Raw genomic sequence first — 16,435 nt, forward strand, 5'->3', positions numbered from 1 at the left:
TTTTGCTTGACGTTAAATTTTTCTGGTTAGTTTTTATAACATTATTAAAATCGCAATTGTATGACGTCATTATTTCAACTTGAAACACTTTTTTGTACTAAGCGCTTTACGACTCTCAGCGTAAAATCAAATGACAGCGCAACTATATAAAGTTAAATCAACTGTTGTTTCTCCAAACATCTCAGAATTTATGGCTTCAATTACTGTGTGAGTTTTAGGTTTCGAACATAAAAACTACTTCTGTTACAAGCGCGCTGCATTTTGAAGGCACGACCACAGGCGGCCGTGGTAACGCCAGTTTGCGACTCTAAGCGTAAAATCATATTATAGCACAAGTATATCACCTAATCGAACAGTTGTTTCTCCAAACATCTCAGAATTTATGTCTTTAATTATTGTGTGAGTTTCAGGTTTTCAACTTGAAAACTACTTTTGTAACAAGCGCGCTTCTTCAGCATTTTCGAGGCTCGACCACAGGCGGCCGTGGTAACGCCAGTTTGCGACTCTAAGCGTAAACTCGAATTATAGCACAACTATATCACCTAATCGAACAGTTGTTTCTCCAAACATCTCAGAATTTATGTCTTTAATTATTGTGTGAGTTTTAGGTTTTCAACTTGAAAACTACTTTTGTAACAAGCGCGCTTCTTCAGCATTTTCGAGGCTCGACCACAGGCGGCCGTGGTAACGCCAGTTTGCGACTCTAAGCGCAAAATCGAATTATAGCACAACTATATAACCTAATCGAACAGCTGTTTCTCCAAACATCTCAGAATTTATGTCTTTAATTATTGTGTGAGTTTTAGGTTTCGAACTTAAAAACTACTTCTGTAATAAGCGCGATTCATAAGCATTTTCTGGGCAAAAAGCCTGATTTTGAAATTTTGTGTCAAAAAAAACAAAACTGGCAAGCCTTGTACGAATGTCCATTCTGTCCTTTTTAAGTGTAAGTCTGTGGTTCGCACTTTTTTATATTACAATTACTTGATTTATTTATTTTTTGTATTCCGTAACTATAGAAATTACCGTGTAGGACCTGTTCCAAAGAGGAATCTGAAATATATTACTATATAGAATACAAAAAGAATATTCTAAATCAAAAAAAAAAAATGTAACGGCCTAACAAAGCGGTTTGAAATGAGCCGCGTGCTGGGTTAAATTGCTTGGCAGGCCGGATGCCGTACGCGGGTTTTATTAAGTTTCAATAATTTCTATTTGCAGCAAAACAAACTTGAAGTTCGCATAGAAAAAGGTTGTAATAAAAAAATTACTGAACATATGTTTTTTTAAGGCCGGTCAGCGACAAAATTTCAGTTTTAACCGGTCCGCATTGTAAAATTTGCCGACCCCTGAGGTAAACGAACAGTTGTTTCTCCAAACATCTCAGAACAAATATTGTGAATGACAATTTTAGACCTCAAGTCAACAATATGTTTTTAATTAACAATGTACCATTGCCTATGTCGCAGACTAGATCGATGTACAATCCCCAAAGTAGCCGCTAACTTTACGTTCTCGAGCAAGACGTTAATTGGACAGTACGACAATCAGTATAAGGCAAACAGGAATGCACACCAAGTGCTCGCATAAGGCTAGGCTGCAACCCAGACGCAATTCAAAACGACATCGCACACAAAGATATCGCAATGAGCTGAGAAAACGACGGCTTCGAAATTTACACAATGTCCTATTCCCCAAGGAAAACCAAGTCGGCGGGTAGCCGATCTCAAAGTTGGGAAGTTTTGAATATCAGCCTGACGACCACAAAAAAGAGTAATTTTTGCTTAATAATTCCTTAATATTAAAAGCCGAGCATTCAAAAATATAAAAATTGCATTTTAGTTTTAGAATATTGGGAACGTGTCTATGCAACATTTGAACTGGGTTAGTAAAATATCGCATTTATTGCAGCGGCTTAAACTCTAAGCTCCTAAGAATCATCGTTTTCAGTGTCTAGAATACACGAAACGTAAATTTAAATGGGCACCGCGCGTACTCGCTGAAGGTTGTTCATACCACACCCCAGCCCCCCTAGGTTATTTGAGTTGCTGATCATCAATGGCGTATTCCGAGGAGGGCGGACCTTCCTTTTTGTAAGTGATATAATTCTTTTTTGGTTCGTTTTTGTCATGGTTTACAAACTCTCCGATGCGGCAATGTTTTTAATGGTAACGGGTCTTAAGCTATTGCGAAACCAATATAAAACGAAAAACGCCGTTTTAGCCTACGTCCTTTGTTTGGTCGACCGTAAACGCAGGATACTTTTTTCTCTTTCGTTATTGCTTTAGGGTGGATAAGAGAGTGCGTATTCGACAATTAAAAACGCTACGATAAACTTCTTTCTTTTTTATCTTGCTAAAAACGTCATCATCCTCGCTGTTCGCTGTCCGCGCTAATATCCAATGATGGTGTAACAACGGCATTTTTTTAACTGAAGCAGTTTCCTAAAAGGTAAACTGTTACTGTCTTGCACGTTTCCAAGTCGTGATTTTTATTTTATGATAATTATCACAATTTTTTCCCGGTAAGCATATTCTAAGACCACGTATTTAGTGTACAATTGACGCGACTTATTTTCCCTCGACAGCAGCTTGTATTTTGCTGACTTGGCATACTACTGCTTGCGCAGATGTTGCGCTAATCGTGACATAATGACACCCGGGAAAAATAATCTTCGTTTAGTTTTGCAGATGGCGAAATGCGTGCTTGAAATTCAGCGTCCGTATATGAAACTTAAGACACTGCGCTGCAGATAGTCGAATTAAAATTTTCCCAAAATCATTCACACATATTTCACCATATTCGTTTAGTTTAAGCTGGGCCGCAATCTTCGACTCGAGGGGGGTAAAGGGGGGAAAAGCGCAGCGGCGCAATAAGGCCGGGGGAAATCCTGCCGGCCAATTTTTCAACGATTGGGGGAAGACGATTTTCTTTGTTCTTTACTCTAGCGCTCCGCTTTAAAAAAATTCATTTTTTTTGCTAAATAATAATATTGTTTTTTTTTTTTTTTTGGCAAAATGCGTTTTTTGGGAAAAAAATTGTTCTTTTTTGTAAATTTTAGTTTTTTCTTGACAAAAAAATTGTCCATCTCGTTTTTTATACAAAACCAAGTCTACTTTTGTGTATTGTTGTGCATTTATTGTGCCTCGTGTATTAGGTATTTCTCCAAGCCCTATTTTATTCATGTCGCACGCAATAAAAAACACTTGTCATTCCTAAACCGCCGCTGCAAATTTTTTCGACGGCTATTTTGATGACTCAAAAACTGCTCAATTCTCGCTACAAAGACTGACTTAACCAACTGCGTAGCACCAAGGTTGTTTGTCGGAATATGCGAGGTTTTTAATGAATTTGGCAAAAATAACGCAACAAATCACGGCACACAGATACACATTGCGGGAACAAATACAGCATATAGAATACACAGTGCGGGAAAAAATATAGCATATAGAATACACAGTGCGGGAACACCAGGCAAGATACGAGAAAAAAACAATGATATTACGAATGAAAAGGCACGTTAATTCGACGAAGCTGCCGGCGTGGCATCGGCAGCTTTGCGGGCTCCCGCATATCGCGCTTTTGGGCCTGCCACTCCTTCGGCGGGATTTGCTCCGGCTCGTTTGGGCAGTACGCCTGACCGTAGTACTGCGAATGACCGGTGATCTTTACAGCGGCCAACCCGCACTTTTTGCAGTCGTACTGCCTGCGAGGCATCGCGGCGGGTTGCGGGAGGCCAAGGCGGGCGGCCTCGATTCACTGCTGCTTGCGGCGCCGGTGAACGGTGGTGCGCGAAATGTATCTCGCGGGCGGGGAGTTCTCTGGAAAATAAACAACAGTTGCACGTTAAGCATGATGAAAAAGTCTGCGATAGATAAGCACAAACACAACTGCACGCATAATTACCTGGCATATCGTTGGAAGTGGAAGCTGGACTTTGCGGAGGCGCCTGCCGCTTTCTGACGGCAGCAAGCCCGACCGTGTCTTCCGGATGGGGCAGTTGCAGGGTTGGCTGCGCTCGCGGTGTCGGCGAGACCGGACGTCGCAGGATAGCGGGCAGCGATTCGGCGCTGATCGTTGTGGCCACAGGACACGGAGTACCCTGCAGCAACGTCTTCTGGGAGGAAAGCCGCGTCCGGTCCTTGTACCTAACTACATGACAAGGGGTAGATTCACTGTTGTTTTAAGTAGTACAAATTACCAAAAACGCCACTCAACACTTGTTTACTGTCGTTTCGTTGACAGGAAGCAGTTGCAAGCCGGTCCGTTCGTACACGCGGCCGTTAATCTAGCTACGACGGAGCTCGTTGTGCTTGATTACAACTGTCTTCCACTGCGACATGTAGTAGTGGCCGGACGTTGCTTTCGTCGGGGACATGGCGATCGCAGAGTCGCATGAAAATGGCCGACATGAGCCGAGAGTGCGAAAGCCGCTTCGCCACCGCTGGTGAACGCCCTGTCGCAAAAGGAAGGGTTAGGTAAAGCAACCAAGCAAAGGCAGCAGTGGCGCAAACCACAGGCACGTACCTGGCAGCCGTTTGCGCGCCGACGTGATGCGTCTTGCACTTGACGCGGCGGAACCTCCCGGTCGACGATTCGGGGAACTTTTGGGCAAATTTTAGTGGCCGCTTGTCCATTTCATCGAGGTCCTGCCACAACTCGACGATCTGCTGGCAGGCGGCCTCCGTTAAAGCTTGCCCCTCAAATCCGACCATCACTTCGGCGAGTCTGTCGACCTTGTCCCATCCTGGGAGGCCACGCGCGTCGACGGCGGTGTCCGACTGCAAGAAAAAAAAATGATAAACCTTTGAACCGCCAAGCAGCATCTCTGCATTTTTATATTAGTGGATGGAATGAGCATTAAATTTGTACAACAGTTGTTGAACAAATTGTTAAGTTATACTTTATTAATACTTGAGCTTGTTAATATTTTAAGTTGTTGCTCTTTGTTTATATATGTTTTTAAACAACTATTAAATACCCCACCTTGAAAATCATTAAGTATAGCACTTATAAATATATATTTTGTTGTTTTTATTCATTTGTTCTCTTTATTACTAATCATCGCATACCTATTTTGGTTTGCATGAACACTTTCATTGTATTCAATATGCCCTTTTTTAAATTTTACTAATTTTTTTTGTATAATTAAATTGTTTACCTCACAAAATTTTGTGGAATTGATTTCGAAACATTGAATACTAGCCCTAAACACCTGCCCGAATAAACGGCAAAACGACTAAACTCCTTAAATTTAAACATCTTTGTTTTTCAACATTTTACATTTTCGCCCATTTTAGGTGTTTATAAATCCGCCGCACAGGCCTTACTGTTCAACCTGGGCTTGTTGCTTATGCTGCCAGGCATAATGAAATTCAATTTGCCTTTATGTGATGGAGGTCTGCAACCGAAATGTTATTCAATAATTGTTTTTTTGTCCAGAGCTTAGATATATTGAGTAGGTGTCACACACTAAAATGTTGACATTATGCACCTGCTGGATTAAAACTCAGTTATGTCTGTTGTCATGACAACCTGACACAGAACAAACACAGTACCTTGCAGTGCTATAAGAGTAATAATCTTTAACATTCTAAGAGACATATGCCTTTTCAAAAACGGTTTAGCAAAAAAACAATTCAATTGAACTTACCCAGAAGCATTTGGAAAACTTTATCCGATTCCATATCACAAAATAAGGCGGGCAATCATATAAATTCAGTTATAAAAGTTAAAACAAAAAATTGCTGTTTAATAAGCAGACAGTTTTCATTAACTTATGTTACATGTTATTTTACACAGGAACTTTTAGAAAAACATACAGCATTACAACAATTTACAATTTTGCAAAGCAAACAAAGTTACTGCCCTTGCGACGATTTGAAACACAGAATACCAAGAATATTTTTTTTAGAATTTTATTGTAAATACGAATGTTTTATAAGAGAAAAACAGTTGCTTATTCTGTCTCACTCATTTAAGCAACTATTTGAATAGCACATAATGGCTAATACAACAATCTGCCTCTTGTGTAAAACCTTTTATCTGAAAGTGATTTAAATGGTTTACAAATTTGGTAAACCTTTTTTTAACTTTTAATGGGCATAAAGATGACAATATGATAAAAATGAACTTGTTTCACAATGCGTTGCCATTAAGTTAGAAGTTAGCATAAATATTACATTTCCTAATGCTATGTTTTTAAAGTATGCATTGCCACAAACTTAGTACATGTCATAAGAATATGTTTTAGTAGTGATGAGTGACAGACTAAAACATAGTTTAATGACATGACATGTTATGGTAGGCAACTTTGTAAAATTTCCTAGGTATAGCAAATAAAAAAAAATTGTTCAGTTACAGTTTAACAACGTAGGATTTTAATCATTGCAGTAAAATATATTGAAGTAAATTTTATTTTTTAGGTATCCATGGTCTACTCGTCTTATAAAAAGAAGAGCTGTTTGCAGCCTTTACTGAGCAAACCTTTAAACCACCAAGCAGCATCACTGCATTTGTATATTAGTGGATGGAATGAGCATTAAATTTGTACAACAGTTGTTGAACAAATTGTTAAGTTATACTTTATTAATACTTGAGCTTGTTAATATCTTAAGTTGTTGCTCTTTGTTTATAAATGTTTTTAAACAACTATTAAATACCCCACCTTGAAAATCATTAAGTAGAGCACTTATTAATATATATTTTGTTGCTTTTATTTATTTTTTCTCTTTATTACTAATTATCGCATACCTATTTTGGTTTGCATGAACACTTTCATTGTATTCAATATGCGCTTTTCAAATTTTACTAATTTTTTTGCATAATAAAATTGTTTACCTCACAAAATTTTGTGGAATTGATTTCGAAACATTGAATACTAGCCCTAAACACCTGCCCGAATAAACGGCAAAACGACTAAACTCCTTAAATTTAAACATCTTTGTTTTTCAACATTTTACATTTTCGCCCATTTTAGGTGTTTATAAATCCGCCGCACAGGCCTTACTGTTCAACCTGGGCTTGTTGCTTATGCTGCCAGGCATAATGAAATTCAATTTGCCTTTATGTGATGGAGGTCTGCAACCGAAATGTTATTCAATAATTGTTTTTTTGTCCAGATGAGCTTAGATATATTGAGTAGGTGTCACACATTAAAATGTTGACATTATGCACCTGCTGGATTAAAACCCAGTTATATCTGTTGTCATGACCAGCTGACACCGGACAAACGCAGCACCTTGCAGTGCTATAAGAGTAATAATCTTAAACATGCTACGAGACATATGCCTTTTCAAAAACGGTTCAGCAAAAAACAATTCAATTGAACTTACCCAGAAGCATTTGGAAAATCGGCGCTGGTCTAGAATCCTACCACAAAGCGCATTATTTGGGTTAGGTTGCGGGTTAGCGTTTGGGTTAAGGTGGGTCAAGTATTATTATTAAATAAATAATATAATAATACTTGACCCACCCACACCCAAACGCTAACCCGCAACCTAACTCAATTTTGTGCGTTGATTTCATAACTGTGGTAGGATTCTAGACCAGCGCCGGAAAATCTTTATCCGATTCCATATCACAAAATAAGGCGGGCAATCATATAAATTAAGTTATAAAAGATAAAACAAAAAATTGCTGTTTTCAGACAAGCAGACAGCTTTCATTAACTTATGTCACATGTTATTTTACACAGGAACAAAAACATACAGCATTACAAGCAATTTACAATTTTGCAAAGCAAACGAAGTTACTGCGCTTGCGACGATTTGAAACACAGAATACCAAGCATATTTTTCTTAGAATTGTTGAAGCAAACCTTCATAAACCTCTACTTAGCTTATCACAAATGTGCAACACTTTAAACTACAACTACAAAAAAGTGTCATCATGAACAACATACAACTGTAACGCAGATTTGGGATAATCCTCTACCGCCAACTTGTGTTGGACTTAAAAAAAAAAAGATTTTTTATTTAATTTATACAAAAGCATATAGAAAAACATGTCTGCGTTAATAGACAAGTACATAAACAAAGGCAAAATTTTTATTTTTTTTAGTAAACAAATTTTCTTGAAACAAATTTTTCTTGAAACGTTTTTCATTTTTTGATACCTAAAATTTGCTTCCTGCCGTATACAAGGCCGAAACGGCATCAAAATTCGTTAAGAAATGACAAAGTTACCGTTTTGGCCCAAATCGCATTTTAGCGAAAAAAGTCGATTTTCGGTGCGTCAAATCTTTATTTGAGCGAAATCGACGATTTCCTACGGTAGAAGTGCTCAGATGTTGCACGTGAGTCTATAGCCGAAACGGCATCAAAATTCGTTAAGAAATGACAAAGTTACCGTTTTGGCCCAAATCGCATTTTAGCGAAAAAACTCGATTTTCGGTTAAGCGTCAAATCTTTATTTGAGCGAAATCGACGATTTCCTACGGTAGAAGTGCTCAGATGTTGCACGTGAGTCTATAGCCGAAACGGCATCAAAATTCGTTAAGAAATGACAAAGTTACCGTTTTGGCCAAAATCGCATTTTAGCGAAAAAAGTCGATTTTCGGTGCGTCAAATCTTTATTTGAGCGAAATCGACGATTTCCTACGGTAGAAGTGCTCAGATGTTGCACGTGAGTCTATAGCCGAAACGGCATCAAAATTCGTTAAGAAATGACAAAGTTACCGTTTTGGCCCAAATCGCATTTTAGCGAAAAAACTCGATTTTCAGTTAAGCGACAAATCTTTATTTGAGCGAAATCGACGATTTCCTACGGTAGAAGTGCTCAGATGTTGCACGTGAGTCTATAGCCGAAACGGCATCAAAATTCGTTAAGAAATGACAAAGTTACCGTTTTGGCCAAAATCGCATTTTAGCGAAAAAAGTCGATTTTCGGTGCGTCAAATCTTTATTTGAGCGAAATCGACGATTTCCTACGGTAGAAGTGCTCAGACGTTGCACGTGAGTCTCTAGCCGAAACGGCATCAAAATTCGTTAAGAAATGACAAAGTTACCGTTATGGCCAAAATCGCATTTTAGCGAAAAAAGTCGATTTTCGGTGCGTCAAATCTTTATTTGAGCGAAATCGACGATTTCCTACGGTAGAAGTGCTCAGATGTTGCACGTGAGTCTATAGCCGAAACGGCATCAAAATTCGTTAAGAAATGACAAAGTTACCGTTTTGGCCAAAATCGCATTTTAGCGAAAAAAGTCGATTTTTGGTGCGTCAAATCTTTATTTGAGCGAAATCGACGATTTCCTACGATAGAAGTGCTCAGATGTTGCACGTGAGTCTATAGCCGAAACGGCATCAAAATTCGTTAAGAAATGACAAAGTTACCGTTTTGGCCCAAATCGCAATTTAGCGAAAAAACTCGATTTTCGGTTAAGCGTCAAATCTTTATTTGAGCGAAATCGACGATTTCCTACGGTAGAAGTGCTCAGATGTTGCACGTGAGTCTATAGCCGAAACGGCATCAAAATTCGTTAAGAAATGACAAAGTTACCGTTTTGGCCAAAATCGCATTTTAGCGAACAAACTCGATTTTCAGTTAAGCGTCAAATCTTTATTTGAGCGAAATCGACGATTTCCTACGGTAGAAGTGCTCAGATGTTGCACGTGAGTCTATAGCCGAAACGGCATCAAAATTCGTTAAGAAATGACAATATTACCGTTTTGGCCAAAATCGCATTTTAGCGAAAAAACTCGATTTTCGGTTAAGCGTCAAATCTTTATTTGAGCGAAATCGACGATTTCCTACGGTAGAAGTGCTCAGATGTTGCACGTGAGTCTATAGCCGAAACGGCATCAAAATTCGTTAAGAAATGACAAAGTTACCGTTTTGGCCCAAATCGCAATTTAGCGAAAAAACTCGGTTTTCGGTTAAGCGTCAAATCTTTATTTGAGCGAAATCGACGATTTCCTACGGTAGAAGTGCTCAGATGTTGCACGTGAGTCTATAGCCGAAACGGCATCAAAATTCGTTAAGAAATGACAAAGTTACCGTTTTGGCCAAAATCGCAATTTAGCGAAAAAACTCGATTTTCAGTTGAGCGTCAAATCTTTATTTGAGCGAAATCGACGATTTCCTACGGTAGAAGTGCTCAGATGTTGCACGTGAGTCTATAGCCGAAACGGCATCAAAATTCGTTAAGAAATGACAAAGTTACCGTTTTGGCCAAAATCGCATTTTAGCGAAAAAACTCGATTTTCAGTTAAGCGTCAAATCTTTATTTGAGCGAAATCGACGATTTCCTACGGTAGAAGTGCTCAGATGTTGCACGTGAGTCTATAGCCGAAACGGCATCAAAATTCGTTAAGAAATGACAATATTACCGTTTTGGCCAAAATCGCATTTTAGCGAAAAAACTCGATTTTCGGTTAAGCGTCAAATCTTTATTTGAGCGAAATCGACGATTTCCTACGGTAGAAAGTGCTCAGATGTTGCACGTGAGTCTATAGCCGAAACGGCATCAAAATTCGTTAAGAAATGACAAAGTTACCGTTTTGGCCCAAATCGCAATTTAGCGAAAAAACTCGATTTTCGGTTAAGCGTCAAATCTTTATTTGAGCGAAATCGACGATTTCCTACGGTAGAAGTGCTCAGATGTTGCACGTGAGTCTATAGCCGAAACGGCATCAAAATTCGTTAAGAAATGACAAAGTTACCGTTTTGGCCAAAATCGCATTTTAGCGAACAAACTCGATTTTCAGTTAAGCGTCAAATCTTTATTTGAGCGAAATCGACGATTTCCTACGGTAGAAGTGCTCAGATGTTGCACGTGAGTCTATAGCCGAAACGGCATCAAAATTCGTTAAGAAATGACAAAGTTACCGTTTTGGCCAAAATCGCATTTTAGCAAAAAAACTCGTTTTTGGTTAAGCGTCAAATGTTTATTTGAGCGAAATCGACGATTTCCTACGGTAGAAGTGCTCAGATGTTGCACGTGAGTCTATAGCCGAAACGGCATCAAAATTCGTTAAGAAATGACAAAGTTACCGTTTTGGCCAAAATCGCATTTTAGCGAAAAAAATCGATTTTCGGTTAAACGTCAAATCTTTATTTGAGCGAAATCGACGATTTCCTACGGTAGAATTGCTCAGATGTTGCACGTGAGTCTATAGCCGAAACGGCGTTAAAATTCGTTAAGAAATGACAAAGTTACCGTTTTGGCCAAAATCGCATTTTAGCGAAAAAACTCGATTTTCGGCCGAAACGGCATCAAAATTCGTTAAGAAATGACAAAGTTACCGTTTTGGCCCAAATCGCATTTTAGCGAAAAAAGTCGATTTTCGGTGCGTCAAATCTTTATTTGAGCGAAATCGACGATTTCCTACGGTAGAAGTGCTCAGATGTTGCACGTGAGTCTATAGCCGAAACGGCATCAAAATTCGTTAAGAAATGACAAAGTTACCGTTTTGGCCCAAATCGCATTTTAGCGAAAAAACTCGATTTTCGGTTAAGCGTCAAATCTTTATTTGAGCGAAATCGACGATTTCCTACGGTAGAAGTGCTCAGATGTTGCACGTGAGTCTATAGCCGAAACGGCATCAAAATTCGTTAAGAAATGACAAAGTTACCGTTTTGGCCAAAATCGCATTTTAGCGAAAAAAGTCGATTTTCGGTGCGTCAAATCTTTATTTGAGCGAAATCGACGATTTCCTACGGTAGAAGTGCTCAGATGTTGCACGTGAGTCTATAGCCGAAACGGCATCAAAATTCGTTAAGAAATGACAAAGTTACCGTTTTGGCCCAAATCGCATTTTAGCGAAAAAACTCGATTTTCAGTTAAGCGACAAATCTTTATTTGAGCGAAATCGACGATTTCCTACGGTAGAAGTGCTCAGATGTTGCACGTGAGTCTATAGCCGAAACGGCATCAAAATTCGTTAAGAAATGACAAAGTTACCGTTTTGGCCAAAATCGCATTTTAGCGAAAAAAGTCGATTTTCGGTGCGTCAAATCTTTATTTGAGCGAAATCGACGATTTCCTACGGTAGAAGTGCTCAGACGTTGCACGTGAGTCTCTAGCCGAAACGGCATCAAAATTCGTTAAGAAATGACAAAGTTACCGTTATGGCCAAAATCGCATTTTAGCGAAAAAAGTCGATTTTCGGTGCGTCAAATCTTTATTTGAGCGAAATCGACGATTTCCTACGGTAGAAGTGCTCAGATGTTGCACGTGAGTCTATAGCCGAAACGGCATCAAAATTCGTTAAGAAATGACAAAGTTACCGTTTTGGCCAAAATCGCATTTTAGCGAAAAAAGTCGATTTTTGGTGCGTCAAATCTTTATTTGAGCGAAATCGACGATTTCCTACGATAGAAGTGCTCAGATGTTGCACGTGAGTCTATAGCCGAAACGGCATCAAAATTCGTTAAGAAATGACAAAGTTACCGTTTTGGCCCAAATCGCAATTTAGCGAAAAAACTCGATTTTCGGTTAAGCGTCAAATCTTTATTTGAGCGAAATCGACGATTTCCTACGGTAGAAGTGCTCAGATGTTGCACGTGAGTCTATAGCCGAAACGGCATCAAAATTCGTTAAGAAATGACAAAGTTACCGTTTTGGCCAAAATCGCATTTTAGCGAACAAACTCGATTTTCAGTTAAGCGTCAAATCTTTATTTGAGCGAAATCGACGATTTCCTACGGTAGAAGTGCTCAGATGTTGCACGTGAGTCTATAGCCGAAACGGCATCAAAATTCGTTAAGAAATGACAATATTACCGTTTTGGCCAAAATCGCATTTTAGCGAAAAAACTCGATTTTCGGTTAAGCGTCAAATCTTTATTTGAGCGAAATCGACGATTTCCTACGGTAGAAGTGCTCAGATGTTGCACGTGAGTCTATAGCCGAAACGGCATCAAAATTCGTTAAGAAATGACAAAGTTACCGTTTTGGCCCAAATCGCAATTTAGCGAAAAAACTCGATTTTCGGTTAAGCGTCAAATCTTTATTTGAGCGAAATCGACGATTTCCTACGGTAGAAGTGCTCAGATGTTGCACGTGAGTCTATAGCCGAAACGGCATCAAAATTCGTTAAGAAATGACAAAGTTACCGTTTTGGCCAAAATCGCAATTTAGCGAAAAAACTCGATTTTCAGTTGAGCGTCAAATCTTTATTTGAGCGAAATCGACGATTTCCTACGGTAGAAGTGCTCAGATGTTGCACGTGAGTCTATAGCCGAAACGGCATCAAAATTCGTTAAGAAATGACAAAGTTACCGTTTTGGCCAAAATCGCATTTTAGCGAAAAAACTCGATTTTCAGTTAAGCGTCAAATCTTTATTTGAGCGAAATCGACGATTTCCTACGGTAGAAGTGCTCAGATGTTGCACGTGAGTCTATAGCCGAAACGGCATCAAAATTCGTTAAGAAATGACAATATTACCGTTTTGGCCAAAATCGCATTTTAGCGAAAAAACTCGATTTTCGGTTAAGCGTCAAATCTTTATTTGAGCGAAATCGACGATTTCCTACGGTAGAAGTGCTCAGATGTTGCACGTGAGTCTATAGCCGAAACGGCATCAAAATTCGTTAAGAAATGACAAAGTTACCGTTTTGGCCCAAATCGCAATTTAGCGAAAAAACTCGATTTTCGGTTAAGCGTCAAATCTTTATTTGAGCGAAATCGACGATTTCCTACGGTAGAAGTGCTCAGATGTTGCACGTGAGTCTATAGCCGAAACGGCATCAAAATTCGTTAAGAAATGACAAAGTTACCGTTTTGGCCAAAATCGCATTTTAGCGAACAAACTCGATTTTCAGTTAAGCGTCAAATCTTTATTTGAGCGAAATCGACGATTTCCTACGTTGGAAGTGCTCAGATGTTGCACGTGAGTCTATAGCCGAAACGGCATCAAAATTCGTTAAGAAATGACAAAGTTACCGTTTTGGCCAAAATCGCATTTTAGCAAAAAAACTCGTTTTTGGTTAAGCGTCAAATGTTTATTTGAGCGAAATCGACGATTTCCTACGGTAGAAGTGCTCAGATGTTGCACGTGAGTCTATAGCCGAAACGGCATCAAAATTCGTTAAGAAATGACAAAGTTACCGTTTTGGCCAAAATCGCATTTTAGCGAAAAAAATCGATTTTCGGTTAAACGTCAAATCTTTATTTGAGCGAAATCGACGATTTCCTACGGTAGAATTGCTCAGATGTTGCACGTGAGTCTATAGCCGAAACGGCGTTAAAATTCGTTAAGAAATGACAAAGTTACCGTTTTGGCCAAAATCGCATTTTAGCGAAAAAACTCGATTTTCGGCCGAAACGGCATCAAAATTCGTTAAGAAATGACAAAGTTACCGTTTTGGCCCAAATCGCATTTTAGCGAAAAAAGTCGATTTTCGGTGCGTCAAATCTTTATTTGAGCGAAATCGACGATTTCCTACGGTAGAAGTGCTCAGATGTTGCACGTGAGTCTATAGCCGAAACGGCATCAAAATTCGTTAAGAAATGACAAAGTTACCGTTTTGGCCCAAATCGCATTTTAGCGAAAAAAGTCGATTTTCGGTGCGTCAAATCTTTATTTGAGCGAAATCGACGATTTCCTACGGTAGAAGTGCTCAGATGTTGCACGTGAGTCTATAGCCGAAACGGCATCAAAATTCGTTAAGAAATGACAAAGTTACCGTTTTGGCCAAAATCGCATTTTAGCGAAAAAACTCGATTTTCAGTTAAGCGTCAAATCTTTATTTGAGCGAAATCGACGATTTCCTACGGTAGAAGTGCTCAGATGTTGCACGTGAGTCTATAGCCGAAACGGCATCAAAATTCGTTAAGAAATGACAAAGTTACCGTTTTGGCCCAAATCGCATTTTAGCGGAAAAACTCGATTTTCAGTTAAGCGTCAAATCTTTATTTGAGCGAAATCGACGATTTCCTACGGTAGAAGTGCTCAGATGTTGCACGTGAGTCTATAGCCGAAACGGCATCAAAATTCGTTAGGAAATGACAAAGTTACCGTTTTGGCCAAAATCGCTTTTTAGCGAAAAAACTCGATTTTCGGTGCGTCAAATCTTTATTTGAGCGAAATCGACGATTTCCTACGGTAGAAGTGCTCAGATGTTGCACGTGAGTCTATAGCCGAAACGGCATCAAAATTCGTTAAGAAATGACAAAGTTACCGTTTTGGCCAAAATCGCATTTTAGCGAAAAAAGTCGATTTTCGGTGCGTCAAATCTTTATTTGAGCGAAATCGACGATTTCCTACGGTAGAAGTGCTCAGATGTTGCAGGTGAGTCTATAGCCGAAACGGCATCAAAATTCGTTAAGAAATGACAAAGTAACCGTTTTGGCCAAAATCGCATTTTAGCGAAAAAAGTCGATTTTCGGTGCGTCAAATCTTTATTTGAGCGAAATCGACGATTTCCTACGGTAGAAGTGCTCAGATGTTGCACGTGAGTCTATAGCCGAAACGGCATCAAAATTCGTTAAGAAATGACAAAGTTACCGTTTTGGCCAAAATCGCATTTTAGCGAAAAAACTCGATTTTCAGTTAAGCGTCAAATCTTTATTTGAGCGAAATCGACGATTTCCTACGGTAGAAGTGCTCAGATGTTGCACGTGAGTCTATAGCCGAAACGGCATCAAAATTTGTTAAGAAATGACAAAGTTACCGTTTTGGCCAAAATCGCATTTTAGCGAAAAAACTCGATTTTCAGTTAAGCGTCAAATCTTTATTTGAGCGAAATCGACGATTTCCTACGGTAGAATTGCTCAGATGTTGCACGTGAGTCTATAGCCGAAACGGCATTAAAATTCGTTAAGAAATGACAAAGTTACCGTTTTGGCCAAAATCGCATTTTAGCGAAAAAACTCGATTTTCAGTTAAGCGTCAAATCTTTATTTGAGCGAAATCGACGATTTCCTACGGTAGAAGTGCTCAGATGTTGCACGTGAGTCTATAGCCGAAACGGCATCAAAATTCGTTAAGAAATGACAAAGTTACCGTTTTGGCCCAAATCGCATTTTAGCGAAAAAAGTCGATTTTCGGTGCTTCAAATCTTTATTTGAGCGAAATCGACGATTTCCTACGGTAGAAGTGCTCAGATGTTGCACGTGAGTCTATAGCCGAAACGGCATCAAAATTCGTTAAGAAATGACAAAGTTACCGTTTTGGCCCAAATCGCATTTTAGCGAAAAAAGTCGATTTTCGGTGCGTCAAATCTTTATTTGAGCGAAATCGACGATTTCCTACGGTAGAAGTGCTCAGATGTTGCACGTGAGTCTATAGCCAAAACGGCATCAAAATTCGTTAAGAAATGACAAAGTTACCGTTTTGGCCAAAATCGCATTTTAGCGAAAAAACTCGATTTTCAGTTAAGCGTCAAATCTTTATTTGAGCGAAATCGACGATTTCCTACGGTAGAAGTGCTCAGATGTTGCACGTGAGTCTATAGCCGAAACGGCATCAAAATTCGTTAAGAAATGACAAA

The 16,435-nt window shown here is 39.1% G+C and overlaps 2 protein-coding genes across 4 annotated transcripts; both read right to left on the reverse strand.

Moving 5' to 3' along the window:
• Window positions 1-3,340: 3,340 nt before the first annotated feature.
• LOC146133024 (uncharacterized) lies at window positions 3,341-4,183 on the reverse strand (the record flags this gene model as incomplete). The annotated part of the gene is made up of 2 exons (XM_083397631.1): window positions 3,341-3,821; window positions 3,907-4,183. Coding segments are annotated over 2 exons (342 nt in total), but the record flags the coding sequence as incomplete, so codon positions are not given.
• LOC146133025 (uncharacterized) lies at window positions 4,032-6,041 on the reverse strand. 3 transcript variants are annotated; one of them, XR_014501671.1, is made up of 4 exons: window positions 5,654-6,041; window positions 4,528-4,781; window positions 4,219-4,456; window positions 4,032-4,148 (listed from the first exon to the last, which is right to left on the reverse strand). XR_014501671.1 is itself a non-coding variant. In XM_083397374.1 (3 exons), exons 2-3 carry the CDS (start codon window positions 4,713-4,715, stop codon window positions 4,318-4,320), a joined length of 327 nt encoding a protein of 108 aa, XP_083253500.1. In that variant the 5' UTR covers window positions 4,716-4,781; window positions 5,654-6,041; the 3' UTR covers window positions 4,072-4,317. The 3 variants fall into 3 exon arrangements, 1 of the variants encoding a protein (XP_083253500.1); XR_014501672.1 differs by having other exon boundaries at window positions 4,088-4,148; window positions 4,229-4,456; XM_083397374.1 differs by having other exon boundaries at window positions 4,072-4,456.
• Between the last annotated feature and the right edge of the window lie 10,394 nt (window positions 6,042-16,435).

The sequence above is a fragment of the Ascidiella aspersa genome, chromosome 9 (genome assembly GCF_963924565.1).
Source record: "Ascidiella aspersa chromosome 9, kaAscAspe10.2, whole genome shotgun sequence".
NCBI lineage: Eukaryota > Metazoa > Chordata > Ascidiacea > Phlebobranchia > Ascidiidae > Ascidiella > Ascidiella aspersa.

Excerpts from the sequence above, each read along its gene's own strand:
- LOC146133025 (XM_083397374.1), bottom strand. The coding sequence starts at position 4,715 with ATGGTCGGATTTGAGGGGCAAGCTTTAACGGAGGCCGCCTGCCAGCAG. Across the intron at positions 4,457-4,527 it reads GGCGCGCAAACGGCTGCCAG|GGCGTTCACCAGCGGTGGCG; the intron begins GTACGTGCCTGT and ends CTTTTGCGACAG.